General features: G+C 42.1%; 1 protein-coding gene across 1 annotated transcript; it reads left to right on the top strand.

Annotated features, from left to right (window-relative positions):
* Nucleotides 1–408: 408 nt before the first annotated feature.
* Nucleotides 409–24,259, top strand: prickle3 (prickle homolog 3). Its single transcript, XM_069660450.1, has 11 exons — nucleotides 409–595; nucleotides 8,109–8,191; nucleotides 18,107–18,290; nucleotides 18,522–18,635; nucleotides 19,883–20,020; nucleotides 20,348–20,551; nucleotides 21,157–21,343; nucleotides 21,753–22,091; nucleotides 22,184–22,489; nucleotides 22,573–22,959; nucleotides 23,050–24,259. Exons 1-11 carry the CDS (start codon nucleotides 554–556, stop codon nucleotides 23,499–23,501), a joined length of 2,436 nt encoding a protein of 811 aa, XP_069516551.1. The 5' UTR covers nucleotides 409–553; the 3' UTR covers nucleotides 23,502–24,259.
* The last annotated feature ends 195 nt before the right edge of the window (nucleotides 24,260–24,454 follow it).

A 24,454-nucleotide genomic window follows, 5' to 3' on the forward strand; every position in this document is an offset into this window, starting at 1 on the left:
GATTTCTAAAGTGGTAAACTTCCTTGTCTCCTGGGTGAAGTGCAGCCCAAACTTTGGGACAGTCGGCTGCCTGTGTTCACGTTTTCTGAACAGGAGAGATAAAGTGTGCGTTTCGTACAGTTACCTAGGTATTATACCGATGGCGGATAGACAGACTGAGCTTCAAGATAAAAGCTGGGACGTTACCAGTTTTAATTTAAACGTTTTTCAGTAGATATTTTTGCCGTTAAAATAGTCTAACGTGTTTTCGATGAATGCTTATTGATTAATTTGTCTTTAACGTCATCCCTGTTTTAAAAATGTTAAATATAGGTGATAATAAGTGCTTTACTTTGAAAGTTCAGCCGGAAGTCATAATGGTCAGTAAGGCTAGCTTGTCAGTTGAGTTGCCCAAGTAGTTAGCCGAGTAGGAAGGCGGAGTCTGTGGCAGTCTGAGGGAAACATCATGTAGTTTTTACACAGACTGTGACTTAAAATATTTATACCTCGGTGTTTCTCCCCTCCTTTTTCACTTTGAAACTCATTTGTGTGTTTTAAAAGTCCAACCGACATCATGTTCCTGCGCGGATCTAAAAAGCGACGGTCTAACCGCTCGGTAAGTGCCTGTTTTTTCCTCATACATTTCTTAATGACTTTCAAAACTCAGTAAACACTTTTAGTAATCTGTTATACCATTGACTTTGGATGTAAAGGGTACTTTTGTGTTATTTTAAGGCGTTGAAGTCTTCACTTTAATAGGAGGCTTGAGATGAACTTGTAAGTCGTACACAGAAAGCAGCTCGAGCGAAACTTTGTCCCACCGTCACCTGGCTTTTGTGTCCGTGAATTGTCTTGTGAATTCTAGTTTCCGTCACTTGTTATAACTAATGCTGTGTTATTTTATTTGTCTGTGTACCAGAAAGCCCCAAAGTTACATTCTTTTTGTCTCAAGTCATTTCTGGCGCCCCAGGTAGAGTCAGGAGGGGTCCGACTAACTCACTGACGTCATAAATTTGAACCTGGGCAGGTTGTGGTGCCTGTAACCTGAACGTGTTTATTACCTTTGTCAGGTTTTCATTACAACAACAATTGATGCTCTGTTAAATTGTGCTTGTGTTGGAGTTCTGCCCTAAATACAGCCTATCTGGGCAGATTACTGAACAAATGAAGCTTGTTTTCGGACCAGACGAGCAGCTGTGCGGCCATGAAACATCTGGCTCTGCAGCACACTTGGAATTTATCCAGACAGTGACTGTGAATCCAACCAAAATGATACCACAAGACTTTTTATACAACTCATATTCAAAGTAGATTTGATGCACAAAACTAGTTGCAAACCAGACTATAGTATCTGAACATAGCTTTACTCTGTGTTGGTAAGTCTGAAAGTACAATTCTAATATAGATCCTACAATTAACATGTAACGTGTCCTTAGTGTAAGTGCTTCACCAATATTTAAACACCCGGGACACCTGTTCCCACCTGACACAAACAATAAATACACTCAAGTATTAATGACCATCAATATTTTATGCAACACTCAATTAGATCAGCACTTGGTAAGTGAGTTTAGCATCATGTTACAATACAAATGTTTACAAGTTCAAAGTGTATCCTCAGTATGAGATGCAGGTATATCAAAAGTATTCATATGTTATAACAGTGGGAAATATATGGATTTACAGTCAATGTTGTGATTTTAGGATTATATATAATCTTGGATTTGATTTATTAGGATACAGATTACATGTATTCCTTTTCCTAGAAGCTGCCCTACTGTTGAGTTATATAATTTTGTACTATAATCTGATTGTTGTGGCTGAAATGAACAATGAATGTCTATAAAGTACCTGCTTAGCCATTGTTGCAGTGATTTTTATGTCAGGGATTTTTATCTCCATTTTAGAGCTCCAATTATTATACAGAATAGAATTTAATTCTGTCAGTATCACCAGTTTGTAACCTGCTATTAAATGTAGTTGAACTTATCATAATTTTTTAGACTAAACATAAAAAAGTGAGATCAATAATATGATGTCGTCAGCATTGAATAAGCGTCTGCTAAACTTCAAGACAGCTACCACAAATATTTCCAGACCAGCATTTTGAGTTAGTCTGAATAAGTTTCCAGAATAAGTTTTAGAATTACATTAAAATACTGAACTTGAGAAAAGAAGAGTATATGTGTAGTATGTGGAAGCCTGGTTCAGAGCAACATAAAGCTCGTTATGAAGCCTATAAACTTCCCTTCACGGTTTCTCATGACCATATACATGCAACACTCTTCAAGTCCATGATTGTTCCACCAGCTGTTCATTAAATGACTGTAAAATAGATGCACAGGTGTAGAGACTGCAAAAATACTTTGTGAAAATACTGAAATACCTGTTTTTCCAATCATTGAAAAGATAGACTAACGGTCAGATTAGCTAACAGAAATCTGACGTAACAGGCTGATCAAAGAAATTTAACTCTGGTTTTTCTTATGTCTTAGGCTGTTACAGTACAACAATGTGCAATTTGAACCTGTGTTATGTTTGTTAGCCAATAGCTGGTGATCTGGCCATTCAACTGTACTGCATCGTACCTGACTGAATATCAAGTGTGAGCTATTTTTTCTGGCAAAAAAAACCTTTTAGTTTAGTTTAGTGTCCTGCTGTAATGATACATTGATATGCTTGATATAGGCTATATCGATTCAGTGTTAATTGATTGAATAACATTATGATTTACGCCCCTAGTCCTGCTAATGTAAGACATTTTAATTTTAGGAGGAATAGCACAGGTGTGAATTGAAGTAGCTGGATCTTGGAACAGAGTGCTCGTTAGCAATATTATTAACACCTGTGCTTTCACTTCTATTGCAAGTCAACAAAAGCTGTGAGACAGCCCTATTAACATCTACCTTCTTCCGTCCACACTCACAACAGCTCTGCTACAGATGCAGTTTTAGTTTGACCCTCTTTTTTATCAATAAACTCCTCCAGTTGTTAAACATTGTTGTTTGAGTCGACCTCGGCAGCAGGAAGCAGCGATGTGTAAACCTTAAGAGCAACAAGAAGTGTTGTGTCACAGAGCGACAGGCCTGCAGGCTGTCTGTTTGATCTTGTCCAGTGAGGAGAGATGCAGCAAAGGCCCCTGACCTCTGACCTCTTCCGTTAATGTTTAACCCCTCCCACGCCACAACATTGAAGCAGGAGAGGTAAAAAAGATAAAAGTGTTTAAAGCGTTCCTCCTAGCTAAAGAGAACCACTCACTTAGCAGGCCTTACACACATTTTGCTGTATTAGGTATCCGTTCTCTAATATTATGGTAAGTGATCGCTGGCTGAAATAACAGACTCACCTTCTGATGTCTGACAACAAAGCTGGCAGACTTTCAGTTAGTCCATTACCTGGTAACACGGTCACTTGGTAGCAAGAAAGAGCTCAAGCAAACCAACTCCACGTGATTAAACCTTATACCCACTTAGTGAAAACAAAGGAGCTGATATGGAAAGTCTTAACGCTGGTCTGAGTGCGGTTAAGCGAACAGTTAAGCTGACTTGAGCTTGTGAGAGGTGCGTTATTTACTTTACCCACACTTAGTTTAGAAGAAACTTCCTACCAACCACTCCCATCACATCCTTCACAGTTTGCAGCACAATAGGCACAACTTTATTGTCATTATCTTTTGTGGAAGACAGAAAGGAAACACATACACGAAACCCTCAAGTCTCTGCGTGGCCTTGACATATAGGACACTGTCATCATGATAAGGAAACGTGTAAGGAAATGTAAGCTAGCAGTGGCTAATGTTCAAGGTTGTCCTTTCTGTTGTCATCAAAACACAACCATGAGGAGTTGATTAAAGGTTCCTGCCTATTTACATGAAACTCTATTTTGAACACTAAGAAAACAACAGCTACGTTCACAGGTTTTTGTGTTTCTTTGGATATTTAGCTACTTTGAAGGAGAGTCTCTACATCCAACTTATACTGAATGTTGTGAAACTCTCGAGGATGTTCTCTTGTTCTCTGTTAGCTCAGCAAATTTCAAGTTAAGACTTTTCCCAGGATTCCTAATCCTTCATTATTCATCACGTCATGATTGCACCCATGCTTAACTCTTAATTACTATCCGTCCTTAACTGAGTGGGCGTCCGCGCTGTGATGTTGAAACCCGTATCACTTATATATGAGACAGGTTTAAGATAAATCCGAGCCATCATGCTGAGTTTAATCTGATGCAAACAGACCTCCATCTCATCAAACTCCCAGAGTTCATTTGGGGAGGAATTCAAGCACAGAAGCTGGGTGAAAAAAGGGAAGGGACACGGTGGGCTGTCAGGCAAATTACTCTCAGAGGAACTTCTTTATTCTCAATCTAAAAATTAACCTCAAGACAGGGAGAGGTCTTTCAAACTCACAGATGATGTAATGGCTGTCTCCAGAGGTAGATTTTCTTCACACTCTTTGTGATGTTGTTTCTTCAACATACCTTACACAGTATATTATAGGACTGGATTAATCAATTAGTTGTTTGGTCTATAAAATGTAAGAATATGTGGAGATATGTCAATCAGTGATTCCCAAAGCCCAGGATGACTTCCTCAAATGTCTTCTGTTTGTCCACACCCAAAATATATTCAGTGTACAGTCATAAAGGAGGAAGGAAACCAGAAAATATTCATATTTAAGAATCTGGAAAATCCCATGTGTAACATAACCATCTCTAACTAACAATACCTGTAAATCATTTTAGATTCAAGAGGCTATGAGCAGCCCCAGACAAGTTCAGAGGTATCAAGCCTTCAGCATCAGCCAGCGTGGTGTCTTATACCGAAGTAGAGAATTAAATCATCATTTCTGCATCACTTTTCTGTTCAGTCGGTGTTGATTACTCTCCCCAAAGTTCTCCAAACAAGAGTAAGTGTTTGTAATCATGTGATTAACTGCACTCAGAGTTAGGCTTTATTAAAAACAGATGAAAGAGCGCTGAGAGTAGAAAAATAGATACTGGAAACATCAACATATGAAGTCTAACTTTAGGTCGTTACTCTGAAATGGAAAGTTCGTAACACCCTGTCATGTCCCAAAGTGTAATCACAACAGGTCGGCTACATTTACCAAATTGTGCTGTATTTTCATCCAGCTGCTTTTTACTGTTATTTCCTGTCACCTTAATTCATGTTTAATATATTCAGGATTGTAGCTGCTCCCCAGTGTTAAATGTACAGGCATTTCAAAGTGTGTGCCTCCCTGGCTCATGTCAGTGTGACAGCCCTAAATCTCCTTTGTGACGGAAATAACAAGTGAAAGGTCCGCTCACCCAGAAATCATCTGTTCGCTTCATTTAACCGTCTTGTCACCTTTCATACCTGGCCCTGGAAACAATAATTAAAGTGGCGACGGATAAGTCTGCACGGAGGGCGACGGAGCCGGATGACACGACACACAGCGAGACATTTAATAACAGCATGTAAATTATAGTCTACTGGGACTATTCTGGACGAACTAGTTCAGCTTCCTTAGAAAGTGGATACAGCCATCAATGCACACTTCTCTTATCTATTAAAATGCACGAAAAATTAGATTTAATGTTCAAAAGTACAAGAAAAAAGCTGCTTATTGCTCCACGTTCATGTATCTGTGGCTTCTCAATGCATTAGTGAAATATTTAAAAGTCATGTAAAAACCATTACAGCCCTGAGATATCTGTGAGACAAGCTAAACAAACTCTGTCGCTTTAATCAGAGTCATGCATCCCAGATATCGGATTTGTTTTTAAAGAGCTGTGCATGGGAAAACAGGCTCGACGTGAATACTGATGTTTTTGTGGTTAGAGCCGTTATCCCGATGAGGTGTGTGTGTGTGGTTGGAAAAAGAAAAGTCAAATCACAGCTGAGCAGGTATGCACAGGTAGCTCGCCGAATCGCATATCTGCATTTTATTGCTTCGCTCGTTAAACTCTGTGAGCCTCTTTGTCTACGCACGGCGTTATGCATCTTTATGTGCAGGTTGTTAATGTGCTGGAGAAGGGCGTACAGTGAGCCCAGTTTCATCCATGTCGCTTTTTTGAAATCTCGCCAAACCGCAGCGACTGAGGGGGTCTCTCTGTTTTTTTGTTTTTGACAGACTGAAAGCATATGAGGCACGTTCTTTGTTCTTCTAACAATGGATTGGGAAACAGCAGAATCACAGAATACATTTAGAGAGGTGATAAATAGCTAACTAAAGAAGAGCCAGTATTATAGACAAACTGTTTTGGTCAACATGAAGTTCTTAACACAGATAATAGCCGAGCTGCAATGATAAGTTCATCGAAAGAAATGTTTCTTTTATCAACATTTTTCAGTTATTTTTCAAACAAGATGTTTTACATTTGCTGGTTCCAGTATTTTCAAAGGATGAAAACATCCATTACTGTTGAAGGGAATGCAATCAACTGGGACAATTATTTCTCTGTGTGAGCTACTCAGACCAAGAAGGCTCAGCAGTGATGACAGGGCCTACGTGTACCAGGATGCATTGCAAACGGGCAGCCATGGAATCGCTCTGCTGCCTTTCATTTGCCATATAACCAGCTAGAATATCAGAGTCAACCAAAACAATGCTTAAAATATCCTCATACAAAACATCCTATGGAGTTATATTTTAGGATCACATTGTCACTATTGGAAACATAGTTTTTCAACACAAGTGAAGGCAGAGACTAGAAATCCAAGCTGAAAGAGCCTGGGGTTCTTCAGGGCCTCCAAATTACGTAAAATAACACCTCTGGTGGCTTCATTAACTTTGCCCCATGGACACAAAATATTAGCAAAAGCTATTGACAACTACATACCTTACTCAAATAGATAGGGTTACGTTTGAAAATAGGTGAATTATCCCTTTAAATGTAAGGATTTGCTGCTTTTAGGTGCTTTTCAACAGCAGGAACTTTAGACAGGAACCTTTTGAGGAACTATCTGTGTGCTTCGAAAGCAGGAACCAAGGTCTAAATTTAGCTCCAGGGTAATTGACTTCAGTCCCTGCTCATGGGGTAGTACTTTCCAAAGGTCTAGGAACTTTCAGGGCGGGGCCTGCAGCACTGATTGTTTGTGATTGGTCGAGTATTCGCAGCGGTTTATTTCACCTGCTTGGGCTGCACGATATTGGAAAAAAACATACATAGCGATATCTTTTTGTTTGTTCTGCAATATTTATTGTGATATTAAAAGATGCAGGAAATGATACCAGATTAATGCAGTGTGTTTTCATGCCCATATAAACAATGAACAATCATATTTTAATAATATTAATTGATAATAAAAATAATCGAGTTGCAGTCTGAGATAATAGAAGAGGTGGCTCCAGAGGAAAAGAAAGTGGAGACATAGTGACTACATGGAGAGGGAAAGGGTGCAGCTCTCATCCTGTGTCTGCTTCCTTCCTCTCATCTCTAAAAAGAGGCCTGCGTCTGCAGTCTGTCTGCACACACACACACACACACACACACACATAAATGCGAGGCTAAATGAATTGAAGTGAAAAGGAAAGTGAGATATGAGGTAGTTGGTTCAGTTGCTGTTGGCCAGAGGTGATGCACTGCTCAGCACTTTTGGCCAAAGATGTTTTTGAGATTCGACTCTCCTTACTGCAGTAAACTCACAGTTAAACATAACTGTGGCTAGTTTTAAGACTGTAGACACATTAAAAAATGTCAAATTCTGCATGTTTTTGTGCATTTTTAGGCAACTGGCAGGTTAATATCCCACTGCAAACTAAAGCCTTTATTCCTGATTGCTCCTTATTGCTGCAGTGTCTGGCAACCAACCAGAATCCAGGAGGGATTACTTGCCTGTTACTGTGCAACCCTTCTTATGGTTTATATCCCAGTCATAATACATATGTAATCTAAAGACAGCCCCAAACACTCCTGATTTAAAGGCTGAAGCGAACGACTCTAAGTGCACTCTGCTTGTGGCTTTAATGGACGCACCGACTCGCTCACTCGCTCAGTATGATGTTGATGTTTCTGCGGCCATGTGTGGCGAACATTGTACGTGTTAACTATGTTGTTTTAACCCAACAGTGTTGTGCCAAAGGTGTGTGCAGTGCTCCATGGGAAATAATACGAGCTGAAGAGAGTTTGTGTTGTGTTTTCAGCAGGAGGAAGAGGACCCAGACAGAGGGCAGCCCTGCATGCGCTGCGGGGACCAGTGCCCCGGCTTCCGTGTCCATGGCTGGAGGTATGAACTTAAACATTGTCTTTAAACATTGTCTGTTACCTTGACAGGAAATGTTTGTCTCAGGCTTGATATTACACCTCCTACTGCTGTTTTGATCTCTGGCAACTTTGGGTAATAATCAACGACTTTAGAGCTCATCTTTGTGGGTGTTAAACGTAAAAAACTTTTGTCTTATTGTACACAGAACCTGATCAATTTAAAACTTCTTTCTTTTACAAACCAGCTAATGCTTATGATAAAGGAGTGTGTGTGCGTGTGCATGTGTCTTATATCTTAGCAAAGACAGCACTACGAAAATCAGCTTAGCCGTGATCTGTGTACACTGAGTGCAGATATACATTAAAGGACAACAAACATGACCCAGTCAGGATCAGCCCTCACTGACCCTGCTGACGCACAGAACCAGAGCTATAGACTCATGCATGCCATTAAGCCCTGACATCTGCAACAGAAGCAGCTGCATTTAGTTTACATTATCTTCATGGGAAAACAGAAGCACTACAGAGCAGCAGGATTACGGACGGTCCACGTGCAACGCGGGCCGCGTGTTTCAACTTAGAACCTTTTACTCTGTCATTGTAGTTTAGTGAAAATAGTGTTGGTGTATTCGCTCCCTAGGAGGATTTTAAGGTGAAAAGCTAAGCACTAAGGGCTTTAACGATACATCAAAATAGATCGATATATTAAGCCTCTGTGCACTTTTCATTATTATTATTTTTATTATTTATTTTTTGATTTTTTTATACCTTTATTCAGAGAGATAGGACAGTAGTGTTGGAAACAGGTGAAGAGAGAGCGGGCATGACATGCGGCAGAGGGCTGAGGGTGGGAGTCAAACCCCAGGCCACCGCATCGAGGTCCGTAGCCTCTGTATATGGGATGCGCTATTCAACCACTGAGTTAAACCGGCACCCCAATATACTTTATTATTGATACAAAGTGAAAAAACATCAGTCCATACAATCATCTTTTCAATATCTTAATTTTGAGATACCTTGGTATATTAGTCACAAGCCAAGTGTTCAATAGATAATAGCAAGCAGCCAGGAAAAGCATAATATTTGCTGACCAAAATATTGGTTAGGCTCAATTATTAACTCCCCTCTCAAGAACAAATTAGCACTAAACATGAGAAAATTGGTTCTTTATCAGAAAAAAATAAGAAGTTTTTATTCTTGTTTTTATTTAAAAAAATAAAATAAGTAGTTACTATTTAATTGCTATTTTTTCTATTAAAAATGAGATTTTTTTTCATTTAAATATCTGAAACAGTACATTCATACCTGTCAAATCATATGTTAGTAGTTTTTCGTGAGTTAATATTAGAGGAATGATTGTATTAAAAGGGCTTTGATATCGTCTCATATTGATTTTTTGGAAGATAACCTTTTTGGCTTCTTGCCTTTATTAGATCGGACAGATGAAGAGAGACAGGAAGTGTCGGGAGTAAAGACATGCACTAAATGATCATCAGGCCAGTAGTCGAACCTGCAATCAGTGCGTTGAGGACTGTAGCTACTATATATATTTTGGGCGCCTGCTCTACCAGCTGAGCTAAAGCAGCGTCCCTTAACTGGTTGTTATAAATAGGCTGATGATACCGTCCTGTATTGTTTGCAGGCCTCTAAATTGATATTTTGTCCTCCTCCAGAGACTAAATATAATATTGTATCATGATGAACAACTTTCTTTATTAAAGTGACTTAAAACTCGGCAGAAGGATGAGTGTTGCGTAGGACGTCCGTATTGTGTTTTTGAGTGTTTGGAGAGTTTTGTAATTGTAGTACGTACGTGTGTTGAGTCTCTGCAGCAGAGTGACTTTCAATTCTTTACATTCCTGCTTTGTAAACGTACACACCATTCACTTAAAACGCCCGCCTACACACCTCTTCAACCTGTTTGTTCTGGTGTTGTCAACAGCTGTCAGAGAAACAACAATTTATTTAGTTCTGTTAAGCGGCTTCTTGCGTGCTTTCATGCAAGGCCCCTTATTCTTCTCTCTCTCCCTCCTTCAGTCCTTTAGTGAATATCCAGCTGGTTGGGTCTCTCGGTGAGTCTAATCCTGTCAATCACGCTAATAAGATTAGGCCTCACTGCTGTGATAGTAACCCTCTGTACCACTTTATACCTCCGTCTGACTCCCCTTTCTCCACCTCACTGATGCTTTCCCTTTTCACAGTGATAAAGATATAAACATTTGTAAAATAAGTGCTAGAAGATTTAAAGTTAAGATGGCATGACCAGGAGCAGTTTAATTTCTTCGTGTACGTTGTGTTCAGTGTTTCCAGACTCTAACACTGACTGCCTAGATCAAGGAATAAAAAAAGAACAAAGATTTATTTAAAATGCTGCGTTCACAATCCCAGACGGGCTGTGCGTTCATGTCTGCGGCACACTGTGGCTCGGAGAGAATAAAACAAAAGGCAGAGGAATGCGTACTTCATGTAACCAAAAGACTGTAATTGTATCTTTGAGCTTTTTTCACTTCTCTTCCCTCTATTCAGGTCAAGACAAAAGCTTTAGAAGTTTGGATGTAATCTAAAACACGTGCGCTGCTCTTTACCTCCAGCCACGCTCTGCTGTAAGTCTGGTCCCTGAACGCATCGATCTGTTTACAGTACGTTTAATCTGTGTGGTATTAAAACAATGGCTGCGGTTTATGGGAGATTTACGACAATGCGTTTGGCTGGAGGACAGATTTTAAATGACTGTTGGGTGACGTTAAAAAGGGAGATGTCTTGTTTGGACGCTTCAAGTCTCTTAGCTGATCCAGGAGAATGATGAACATGAAAGTGATTGAATGATTGAGATTTATGGGGGTCCCCAGAGTCCGCTGCTAATTGCATCTCCCTTAATAACCAATTTGGAGTCACACCTTCCCCGATGGAGAAGATGATCTGAGTGACCACAGGCTGAGCTGCTGCTGCTCGCTGAGAGGGAAGTGATCCATCTTCATCCTGAGGTCTCTCACTCAGAGCTCAAACTGAGGCGGGGGGCAGATGGTGCTTCCGCTGCCCAGCAGCGAGCGAATTGAGTTACTTTTGACCCGCAGGTCCCCGCCACGCTTCAAAGATTGTTCAAAGTCGCCGTCGCTATTAGTCTGGGTGGCCATGCGGCAATTACTCAGTCTCTAATCAGTGGCAGAGAGTTTTAGGATGAGGCCCATCTGTTTCTGAGATCAGATCTGAGGAGGGTTTCACTTCTCCCCTCTGCAGTCAGCCTCACTTATAGATTATCACACCAGCAGCACACAGTGAAGGCAGAGGATTACTTATGGATGCTACAATGGATTCACTAACTCAGTGGTGATTGAGCCTATGGCCTTTGTATTTGCAGTATTACAGACCGGGTGTCTGTGGCGACATTTGCAGAAAGAATCACAAGCGGCGCCCAGTTAGTGACGTGTTTTCCATCGGCCAGCAGTGGTTGGTCTGCCAGAGAGGGTAGGCGGAGCTAAGCGGCTGCTTTTCCGCTCTCTGCAAGTGTTGCGAGTAAACAGTAATCTACTATGGCTGAACAAACAAAGAAAAGATGGATGACTACAGATACAACTTCAACAAGAAGTGAAAATCCAAAGAAAAAGAAGCAAATTGGACGCTCAGATGAAGCAAACAGTCTGAAAAGGAAAGCAACCGTCAGCGAGGAAAATCAAGAGTTACGACCGGAGCCACACATTCAACGCTGTCTAGACATCTGGGAAGTGTATTCCCGCAATTACCGTTTATTCGCCATCGGTGCCGCCAAAGAGAACGAAACTGAAACCTTCAAGATTATAATTTTAAAAACAGCGACTTAAACTTGATTAAACATTTTTGAACTACATATTCAGTTTGCTATCACACAAGACCATGAAAACAAATGAAAGTCTTCACACATGAGAAGCTGGAAAATCAGAAACTTTTAAAAAATGTCTAGTCAGTTAACTAGAAGAAGCTCCACAATTTTTGAAACATATTTTGGGCATCAACAGAAAGTGAACGATAAATAATGAAATCATTCTTTCAGAACCAATCACATCATCTCCTCCAGCAGTCACGTCCTCACTGATGGTTTGATTAAAGTCAGATGAGCTGGTATAAATTCAGAGAAGTGTCGTGACTTCAGTGAGTCTTCAAAGTCACGCTGCCAGCTTTATATTCCACCAGAGACACTTTGTCGTCATGCATGCCATCTTGATCGCAGAATGTGACAAATCAGTGCACGGCACCGCGTTGCTCATCGGCTCCAAATCTGCTCCTCTTCTTTCTGTGATTAATAACCGCATGAGAGCAACAATCGTCCATCTGTTGTGAATCAGTTACAGCAGTCTGGTCGGGGGAGACAAGATACAGTTTACTCTTATAGTCTTATCATGTCATACTTTGAGAACTGTGTTTGTGTGTTGCGTTCAGGGGGCAGCGTAGTCTTTTGTCTGAGCCCGCTGTCAGAGCGGAGGAGGGTGGGAGTCGGGGGTGGCGGGCACATTAAAAAGAGCCGAGCAGGCAGAGAAATCAGCACATGGAGGAGGAGCTGCCGTACAGCATCCTGCTCTCGCTGACAGACAGGCTGATGGGCAGCCAGTGATAGGAGACTATCGGGTGCAAAAGCTTCACAGCGTCAGAGGAACACAAGTCCGGATGGGACCGCTTCAGCAGGCCGGGCCGGACTAATTTGTCATGATTGCAGCAGGTACAGAAGAAACTATGTTTAATGTGCGACAGGATTAGAGGGACGGGAAACTCAAACAGTCATTAAGTTGGGAGACGTGGGGAGCCTGAGGGTTTGTGTGTGTGTGTGTGTTTGACTTTTAGCCATAGACTTTTAGTTGTTTTGTACACATGACTGTGTGGACTGCCGAACATGATGTCATGTGCAGCTGTGTTGTTACTCAGCTCTTCTGCACAAACGTGTAATTTATCTCCACAAGAAGACTTTGTTGTATCTTCAGGGAGATGTCATTTTCCTTACAGAACATGCAGGTCAATAACTACATTTAAATCATTTAAACTGAAGCTGATGGTTTCCAATAAGTTCAAATGTGGTTATTTCAGCTCCATACAGAGTCAATATTTTGTTTCTATTTGCATGACAGAGCTGAAGACAGACATTTGCCTCGCCTCTTTGTCCATCACTACCCTGCGTAATAGTTTTTTGTTATAGTTGTTTGGTTTATTATCTATAACCAGTAAACATAAACACAAGATTCATCATTATTAACGACAGTAACAGCCCCAGCCGTGCCAGTCATCTCTGCAACATGTTTTGGTTCAACAAAGCAAATGTCCATGCAGATTGTTGATGTTCCAAAGTAGCGTCGGCTGTTTGTCTCCTGGTTGAAAACAAACGGCCGGTTGTGGCTTCTGTTCCCTTGTGTTGCTTTGTTTTTATATTTTCCAGGTAGCACATATTTACAGAAGTTAATAATAATATAAAGATAATTGTCTGTACTCTTTAATGTAATGGTAGAGTTTCTCAGTGAGAAGGTTGAGGTTTGATCCCTGACTGCTACAGTCACATGTCAAAGTGTCCTTTGGCAAAACACTGAACCCTAAATTGCTCCTGAAGGCACCACCATCAGGTACGAATGTGCATGAATACTGATTGGAAGTTGACTCTTAGGCCTTTGCCATCAGTGTATGAATGAGTGTGTGTGAAAGGGTGAATGTGACAGGGTCAGGAGACGAGAAAAGCGCAATATATGTACAGTCCATTCACCATTTACGGCATCCCTGTGTTAGCATTCTTTCACAAGGACATTTTCTGCACTATAAGTTTCTTTGCTCACAATCAGTTTCTGCAGGTGATTATATGAAAACATCATTTTAGTCAAATGTATTTGTATATCACATTTAAAACAACAAGTGCTTCACAGACAGTGGCAGATAAAACAGTGTAGACAGACATAACAAGTTCACACACAAACATACAGAGTAATGAGTGATATAGACACAAATAAAAACAAACAAACATTTATTTTATTATCACCCTGAACAAAATGATTGTGATGCCCAATATTACACAGATAAACATCAAAATGAGTTAAAACCCTTCAAATGGCACTAAACATGTCAGAGGCAAGTTAGATTTTAATATACTTTTATTTCATCCAAGTTTAAAGCTTAATTGTTTTTATCTATTTTTAATGATTTCTGCTAAAATAAATAAATAAATAAAAAGCAGTATCTATGAAAGACTGTTTGTTACCAAGATAGACAGCTAAACATGTCACTCGTCTGAGGATATGTAACGATTATACCAATCATCGAAAATCATTAATCAAGTAATGAACACGTGTAGAAAGTTTTTTTTATTACAATCCAGGATGAAATAATCAATACTTCAATATTTCCTACTTCTGGTCTGATTTATTTTTGACTCGGGCTGCAACTAACAATTATTCTCATTCAGTTTATCTCTAAATTTCTTCCCTCAGCTACTTGAAATTGATCTCATGGTGGTCTTTTCTTACAGCTTGTCAATCAACAAATGGATTTATTGAAACAGCACTTTCTTTCCTAAATGATACATTTTACCTGAAAGCCCAAGAGACGACTACAAAGTCCTCGTTATTCTAGCTTCATATATTTCCCACCAGGACAATCAAAGCACTTCTGGCTGGATTTTCTCATTTGGAACTTTCTTTTAATTTCTTTGACTTATCAGCACTCAGTTCGTGCTCAGCCAGAGGGGATAAAGCCTGCTTGCATTACATCAGAGGGCTTGTGACTCAAATAATTGAACGGGACAGGGCTCAGCACAGCAGGGCTCGCTAAATTACAATGTTGAAATGCCCGACAGAGATGTGCTGCTTTCAAGTTTCACTGGAGTCAGGATTTTTAACAACCACCTGCCAGGCACGAGAGAAGTAAAATGGTTACGTTTTCCATGCGTCAGACAAAACTTTAGACTTTCTTTGCTCCTTTGTGGGTTCAGCATGTTGTCATTATATATGCAGTAAGTCTCCGTGGTTCAGATTTAAATGTCTAGGTGTGTGCTCAAACCAGGCTTTGGTCAAACCCTGCACTCATGGCACGATATCTGAGAACGGCCCGCACAAAAAGACTTAATTTAAGACTCTTTTGCATCGTTTCATACCCTAAAATTGTGCATTAATTTGAAGATGACAAACACTCATCATGAGGAGGCTGATGGTGGCAGTGGGTTGATGGTGGCGGGGTGAGACAGGGTGAAATCTGGTTCATCTACCATCTGTCTCATCATGCTAAATCACAGGCTGTGTCCTCCTACCCACTTACACAGGCATCCCACTCAAACACACAAAGGCTCACTCACACATTCAGCTGGGGTCAAATCCATGCCAACACGGCTTATCCTAAGCTGACTCGCTGTGTTTACTATTATTTATATTGCTTCTACCCGCTCAGCAATCATTACCGTACAAGGTGCCAACATGACTCTGGACAGCTGCATATCACAGGCAGACGGCCCTGCGCCTGAGAGACGCTGCTGGGATCCCATTGTCCTCTTTCTTTTCGCTGTTTTGTCGCCTTCTTCATAACTTACTTCTGTTAACACACTAAATGTGTCATGCAGCGATTACCGGCCTTTGCTAACATTTTAAGTAAGGTATCCCGATTGATTGCAGTGCACAAGCAGTTGTGTGTGTGTGTGTGTGTGTGTGTGTGTGTGTGTGTGTGTGTGTGTGTGTGTGTGTGTGTGTGTGTGTGTGTGTGTGTGTGTGTGTGTACCCTGCATGTGTGGGGGTGGGGTGCTGGAATAAAGCAGCTTTGTGCCTTGTGAACTTGAGCCACAAGTGCCAGCTGGCAGCCTGTTATGCAGTCCCAGCAGAGATGTACACTTTCAATGCATGCTGCATATGTCTGCATTGTCACGCATCCACACACATACATGACACCCACACCTCACTGTCACCCCCGGGGCGCTTTCCTCTGACTCCACTCACGGTCACACCCACCAGCGGCAGATTGAATGTGCTGAGGAGTCCCGGGATGAGATGGGGTGTAACACGAAGCTGAGGGAGATTATTGCGCCCATCTTCACCTCCCTCTCTTAACTGCCACCAGATTGACAGCCCGCTTATGTCAGTGACCTCATTTCCTGCTTGTTTGCTAGTGGCTTGTTTGGGATGTGCTGATCCGGATGCAGATGTAGTGAGATGTTGACATGAATGTGGGCATTAACCGGATTGTCTGATCTCCAACATCTGTGAGGAGATTGGGTTTACTTCACTTGTGTAAATATATTAACACTACACACATTACATTGTCTGTACACTATAAATTAGAGCTGTTCGGATAGGGTTACCATCATAAGAAGTGCCTCTGATACAGTCGATACAATACGACACGATACGTCAGGGCTATTCAACTATATTATTTGCACCACATCCGTTCAGTATTCTCCAGTTTCTTGTAACTCTCACAAATCAGAAAACACAGAGAGGCCTAGCCTCGACTACTAATGAGAGAGATTACACGTCTTTGATTGGGCAATCCGCAAACAGTGATGCAAACGCTGGTTTGTCAAGGAGGCACGAGCATTCATTTTTATAGCGTTCGTGTGAGAGAAGCTGGATCCTCAGGTGTATGCTGATCCGAATACTGTTAGCACAAAAGGATGGTTGTTACTGACAGCGCAGGTGTGCTGGTTTGAAGGATTTATTGCGGCAAAAATAGATTTTTTTTCTTTCAGGTTTTACATTTTTGTTATTCTTAAACAGAACTTCGGGCAGGAGTCGGCCCGGGGCTGCAGGTTGAATCGGCCCGCAATAACGATGATATCACAATATATAATTCTGCGATAATTGATGTATTTCAAGACAGTCATATAATGACACAGCACGATATCTTATTAACTGAAGAACACAAAATGCCCCTAAAGAGGTGACGTGCAGAATCAATGTGTTTATTCACTGCAGCTGGGTGTCAGTTTCACAGATTACGAAACAAATTAGATAAAATATTTGGCGCCAGCGATGCGATAATTGTATTACACCAGTTGCGACGATGATATACTGCGATATCGATATTTTGTCCCACCCCTAATGGCTAAGACCAACAAGTCAGTTGTTCCCAGGTAAATGATCATGTGACGATATCAAACAACAACAGAGGAAAGTCTATGTCTTTACGGTCTACGATCCAAGTTAAATAATGTCAGCTGTCAGTGTTTTCCCGTTACACATCTACAGCAATTTTTTATACTTAAAGTTGAAATAATCAAACAAGAAAGCAGTTTCATGTAAAAATAAACAAACTTGTTTTAGGTGCTCAGCTTGTTTATTGGCTGCGATTCCTTCAGTGTACTAAGCCAGGCCATAAAACAATGATAGCAATCATTTCTCATCTAACAGCCTTTGTAGTATGCAGCTGTTAAAAATCCCACTGTTATCGGCCAATACTCAAGTCTTGGTGTCAGAATTGGAATCGGGAAGGAAAATCTGGAATCTGAACACCTGTTATTTAAACTAATTTTAAGTTATGAATTGTTTAGTTTTAAGTACATTTGAAATTATCAGGAGATTTAGTTTTGTTTTCTTGTGTGACAACTGTCGTATTAGTAATTATTGGCTGCAGGGAGCCTGGTGGTGCCAACCTGAAGAATGTGTGTGGGCTGGTTTGTGACATAATGTCTCCACCGCAACGTGTGTTCACACATGGTTACAAACTGTGGGAGTGCCTGTGTGCATGTGAGTTATCTCTTTCAGAGCCCGACTGTTCGGGTTGGTTTCAGGGCCTGGCTTGTTGGCAATTATAATTGTAACGATGCTTTTACAAATGGTAACACTCTTATGTCAGATTAAGACCTGTTGTTTGCACCTCAGCACCTGAAGCTCCAGGAGAACCCACCGGGGATATTTCCTGAAGTACTTGACATTTGATCAGCTTGGCTTGTGTTGTAAATCAGCTTAGACCCCAGGTATGAAGCCCAAAGCTGTCCTCCTTGTCTCCACAGGAAGATCTGTGTTCACTGCAAGTGTGTGCGAGAGGAGCATGCCGTGCGCTCGGTGCCGGGCCAGCTGGAGAAGATGATGACGAAGCTGGTGTCAGACTTCCAGAGACACTCCATCTCCGACGACGACTCGGGCTGCGCCTCCGAGGAGTACTCATGGGTCCCACCTGGGCTCAAGCCCGAACAGGTAACGACCAGACGCAGTCGAGACTAAAAAAATGCTACGCAGGCACATATCATGAGCGCTTCCTTTTGGGCATGTTCATGCACTCAAACAGTTTTATCACCATGGGAAACAAAATATATTCAGCTTTTGATTTATGACCGCAATTGAATAAATTGCTCTCTAAATGCATAAAGAGTTCTCTGCGCTCTGTCATCAAGGCCTTAATTTGAACACGCTTGTCTCCTCGTTCAGGTTTACCAGTACTTCAGCTGCCTGCCGGAGGACAGGGTGCCTTATGTGAACAGTCCAGGAGAGAGATACCGAATCAAACAGCTGCTGCACCAGCTTCCAGCCCACGACAGCGAGGTGACATCACTGTGACTCAGTATTCCGCGTTACTCCTGCTGTGTTGTTACAGTGCTGCATCAAGCCAAACATAAAAACAACCCTTCAGTGTTCTCACCTTCCTGCTAACGTCCAGGTGGATGCTATTTTTAAGAAAGTCTGGGCGATTTTTGGATTTCCACTTTTTTTGTAATGTCCAGTTGTGGCTTACAATTTTACTACAACTATTATTGCTATGACATTTGCTATTGCTCATGTTGTATTTTGTAAGTGCCTGTATCATACCCATCAATGTTCTTTTGATACCAGAAGAACATTTAATATGGTTTTTTCAGGGCCGATACCGATACCGATTATTAGTAGTCAAGGAGGCCGATAACCGATATTTGGAGCCGATATTCATTTGCAGTAAAAGTGAAAATATTGGCGTCAAAATTTTGAATAATACAAACTCCAACACTTAACTTTGTTTAAATGCCTTTAAGCAGATGTTTATTAAACAAACAAACAAAAAGCGCAGGGAGTTCCCAGGGTCAGCAGCATCTCTTATAAAGTTCACTGAAAATTTAAATAAATAAATAAATAACTTCCTGAAGTTTTATTAAGTAAATAAAACAAAGTTAAATAAAATTTGCAAAGAAATGAACTCTTATCGGCCGTCAGATTAAAAAAAAAAAAAAAAAAAAAAAAAAAAAAAAAAGGCAGATGCCGAAATGCGTCAAAATGCCGAATATCGGCGCCGATAATCGGCCCGGCCGATAATTGGTCTATCCCTAGTTAAAAGGCTCCATTTAGTTGGACTGATTTACAGCCTCTGACTCTGCCAGTGCTCCTCCTGCTGTCCTGTTGTTTATACCTTGTGCAGGTCGCCTGCAGGTAACAAGTCAGAGAGCCAATCTAGGTGCTTACACCTCTGAACAGAGAAAAGTCCCTGGCAACATATCTATAATATTTTATTTGACTCTAAAATCAAAGCAACATAATACATAAATCTGTTGCCTGTAAATCAGTGGTGTTTTCAATGTTGAATGTGTTTGTGGTTTTGTGAAGGTGAAACACAAACGAAAACGATCAATGATGATAAAAGAGAAAGACAGAAGATGACTCCATTTCTACCTGCAGACAATTTATATAAATCATGTCATGAAAGTATAACATTATCTCTACAGGCAGATGTAAGTCACCTTTCTGAACGTTATAGATTACTGAGGCTTAGATGTTGTTTTTGTATGCGCCTGTCAACTGGAATATCTGTGTGTCTCTTGCAGCCGCAGTACTGTAACTCTCTGGACGACGAGGAGAAGAAGGAGCTGCGTTTGTTCAGTCAGCAGCGGAAAAGAGAAAACTTGGGCAGAGGCGTCGTCCGACTCTTTCCAGTGACGATGACGGGAGCCATCTGCCAGCAGGTAGAGCAGCATTTTTATTTTATGTTTAGAAAACACAGCAGAGACCGGCTCCAAAACAACCGTATCCTTATATAACATTAATGCATGCAGCTGGAAGGTTTTTAAAACACGTGCAGAAGGCTTCCTTTTTGTAACACTGAAGCGAGTTCAGGTGCAAGTAGGTGCAGGCATAGCTCAGGGGCCACAGCGTACAGGAGTTTAATGATTACAGGGCTGTGGACGTAAATTGCTGTGCAACCTGCAGAGTTTAACATTTGTCAAAGGATATACCACCTAACTTCCTTCCCTCTGCACCTCCACCCACCCGAACCGCATCGATTTTTCCAGTGTGGCAGGCAGATCTGCGGTGGAGACATAGCGGTGTTTGCCAGTCGGGCAGGACACAGCAGCTGCTGGCACCCCCAGTGTTTCCAGTGCGCCTCCTGCAGCGAGCTGCTCGTGGATCTGATCTACTTCTACCAGGACGGACAGATCTACTGCGGCCGGCACCACGCAGAGAGGCTCAAACCCCGCTGCCAGGCCTGCGACGAGGTGACTGTCTCACTAAGATCCCAGACCTGTCTAATCGAGTCTCATTAGCAGCTGTGTTTTGCAGGAGTTCCTTTAAACTGAAGGGGAGTGTAAGTCAGAAAGCTCACAATGAAGCTAAGTATCCTGCAGCTTCATTGTTAGCTTTGTGCCCTTTTCGAATCTCTTAACCTCCATGCTTCCTTTCCCTCTCGCTCTCTGTACTGTGAGGATTTTAGGACAGGAGGCTTTTTGTTTAAAGAGAAACACCCTTTAATGAATCATCAGGCCCTGTCAGGTGTTCTGCTCTTGCTGCCTTTTAACATTTCCCTTCTCAGTGCAGAGTGCATGGAGGGATACTGTCTCTTTTTTTTTGTATGGCCTCTCACTGTGACTTAAGAGATTAGTTGATGTACTTTACTAATGGATCCGGCTCCACTGGCCTAAAGAGTTCTCTAGACACGGCTAATCCTGCAACATGGCACTGATAGCATCTTTCTTTCCCCATCTTGTTAACCCAAATCCTCAGTTCTCATTTTCACAACTGTGATTTCTTTACTTCTATACCCATGAAATCATGGCTGCTGTGCTGAGCGTCCTCTCTTGTTCTGTTTGTGTCTCAATCCCAGATTATTCTAGCAGATGAATGTACGGAGGCAGAAGGAAGATACTGGCACATGAAGCACTTCTGCTGTTTCGAGTGTGAGGCTGCGCTGGGAGGTCAGCGTTACATCATGAGAGAGAGTCGACCGTACTGCTGCTCCTGCTACGAGTCGATGTACGCGGAGTACTGCGACACCTGCGGAGAACACATAGGTACACAATGAAGTCACAGTACAGACACAATAATAATTGATTCGCTGCCTCCCTCTTTGTTTTATACAATTTAATTAATGGCAGCAGCAGCACGGGTGAAAAGTATGAATGTCCACCCACACTCCTGCAAGCAAGTAAGAGTCTGGACGTAAGGCTTCGTCTTACAGGCAGAGAGATTCTCTAAAACATGGTGACATTAATGACAAATAATTTTTTGATTCACACAAAGTTTTTTTTTTAAATGGATAAAAAGAGTTGTTTCAGGGGAAACAAAAAGTATAATCTTTTATATTTAATTAACTAACATGAAGTCTCTGTTTCAGTAGACATAGGATTCAGTACAAACTTTACAGATAAATGTATGGATTTTTAATTTAGTAAGTGTAATCATGGAATAATTTCCTCTCAGGTATCGACCAGGGCCAGATGACCTACGAGGGCCAGCACTGGCACGCTGTGGAGTCGTGTTTCTGCTGCGCCCGCTGCCAGCTTCCCCTGCTGGGCCGCCCCTTCCTCCCTCGATCGGGGCTCATCTTCTGCTCCAGGCCCTGCTCGCTGGGCGAAGACCCCAATAACTCCGACTCGTGTGACTCGGCGCTGCAGAGCAGACCCGCTCAGCACAGACGCTGCGGGACAGCAGACAAACACCAGCAGCCACAGTGCGGTTCTCCACTGCAGCCACTAGAGGGCATCAAACCCCCTGTAACCACTGCAAAAGACTTCATTCACACTGCAGTGGAAAACAGAGGTGATCATGCTACATTGGTGTTAAACTCAGATGTAAGTTTAAACACATTGTAGAGACTATTCTCACACTTTGATTTACTGTACTTCTTCCAGGTGTCCGCTGCACTGCTCCGGTGCAAAATGGAGCTCCGTCACCCGCTGGACATCCCCACCCTAGAGGCTCCTACTCCCCTCTTCCACACATTCATCTAGGAAATGGTTTGGGTCCATCTTGGCCCAGCGACCTTCCCCATGACAGTTTACTGCCCGCAGACTGTGCCATCAAACCTCCTGTTTCTGGTCTTCAGTTCAAGGCAGAGCTCAACGGAAGTACTGGACTGACTGGTCTCAATTCAAGAGGAACTTCGACGGCTAAAGACTGCAGGAACTGGGTGGAAAAGACAAATCAAGTTATGCAAGGTAACACTTCTTCTCTAAGTGCTTAAAAGAAGGTTGCTTCTCTCCGTCTTAACTTAAATCTGCCTCTCTTTTTCTCTCTGCAGTGTTGCCTCCTCAGATAAACTCACATGGGAACCACCTCATTTCACCCGACTCGCCGCCCCTCCCACTCAACAACACGTCCATCCTCCCTCCTCCCCTGCCCGTTAAATCTAAAGACTTGATGCCCCTGGAGTTACCCTCACCTATCCTCCCTCCACCAGAGGTCCTGTCCTCTGATACTCCGCCACCGCTGACTCGCAGCAGCACAGCCAGGGTCAGCTTCAGAGAACCGATCAGCAGCAGCTACTCTGTCGACGAGGACGAAGATGAGAATGAGGACGAGCTGCAAGAGGGCGAGGAAAACCAGCAGGAGGAGGAGGAGGAGGAGGGAGGTTTTGGAAGCAGGTTAAATCTACAGAAGGGCATCCCGCCGCAGATGGATCTATTGGGTAAGGAAACGCATAGAGAGAGTTGAACATTCAGTCACGTGACATCTGGGGAATATAATTAATTTTGTATTTGTCATCATTTCAAACCAGATGGATCCTCTTACCACCAGCGGAGTCTGAGGCGAGGATGGAGCCGGTGTCGCGTCCCCTCCGACCCATCTCTCCACCCAGGAGCGGAAAGGCGCACCAGATGCTCGCGGCCCGACCGGCCTCGTTTGGAGACCCTCGACTACAGAGGCGAGAAAGAGAGGGACCACCGGGGCTCCGCCTCTCTGACCCTCCAATCGGGCCAATATAAACACGGAGACTCCTGCTCCACGTGCTCCTCGTCCTCAGACTCAGAGGAAGAGGGCTTCTTCCTGGGACAGCCCATACCTCTGCCCCCGCAGCTCCGAAAGCAGCAGCAGGAGGAGGTCAAAGACAGAGAGGGAGGACAGGAGAGGGAGGTGCAGAGAGACTCGGGCCTGAGAGGCAGCTTCAGGCGGAGACGAGCTCACAGCCTGGGGTCAAAGGACAAAGATAAAAACTGTGCTATCTCCTAACCCCTAACAACAACACACTATTGTCTAAATTATGGTGCACAAGAGGACCTAATGGCCCCCTTATTATTCTCATGTTCAAGCTGTTTATCAGTTTTATGATGTTGTGAATGAAACACACACGTACAGACTCACAAAGGTGAACCACAGACAGACTGCTCAACAAAGGGAAGCACAATGAACCTCAGAGGAGTCACAACCTGAGCTGTACTGTGCTGACTCATTGTGTCATATTGAGGTGTAACAGAGTAGAAAGTGATGCATGAATCATGTGATGAATGTGGAGTGATTATTAGTAACATTTATGTTTGGTTTATAAGTGTGAACACAAACTGCACTGAAACGTTATTTGATCATAAAACAACATTTACATATGCAAACTTACAGTAGCACGTATGACCAGGAAGTGCAAGCAAGTTTCTCCGTCACGGTTTGTAAAAGCAATGTTATATAAAGTTTAACTCTACTGTTACCACTTTTCTGTGCTCTTATGTGCAATTTTTATATATGACTGTAATATGGCCAAATGTTATGAGATGGAGTTTGATGATTTTAGCAAACTGTGGTAGTTTTATACTCTGAAAATCAAAAAGAGAATCCAACAAAAGTTTGCAAAATTAATGTCTTTATTCAAAACAAAAAACACTTATTTTATTTTTATATATTTGGTGTAGGGCGCTGTTCTTTCCTCTTCTATTTTGGGTTAAAATAAAACATTTCCGTTTCTGTTTCTCTGGATTGTGAGACAATTTAATTGTGATATTAAATGCGTCAAATGTTTGCCTTTCTTGTGTACTTTATTCCACACTTTAAAAACACTTAACAAGGACCTTTGATCGGCTTACAGTGTGTCAGCACGAAGTGTAGTTGATTTACGATACCACTTATCATCTTCCAACTGGCAGCGTTAAACAATGGACGGATCACGTGACCACAAAAAAAGCTCCTTTACATCC

This window comes from Semicossyphus pulcher, unplaced genomic scaffold (genome assembly GCF_022749685.1).
Source record: "Semicossyphus pulcher isolate SPU_LCO1_2020_fin unplaced genomic scaffold, fSemPul1.0.p SCAF_13, whole genome shotgun sequence".
Taxonomy (NCBI): domain Eukaryota; kingdom Metazoa; phylum Chordata; class Actinopteri; order Labriformes; family Labridae; genus Semicossyphus; species Semicossyphus pulcher.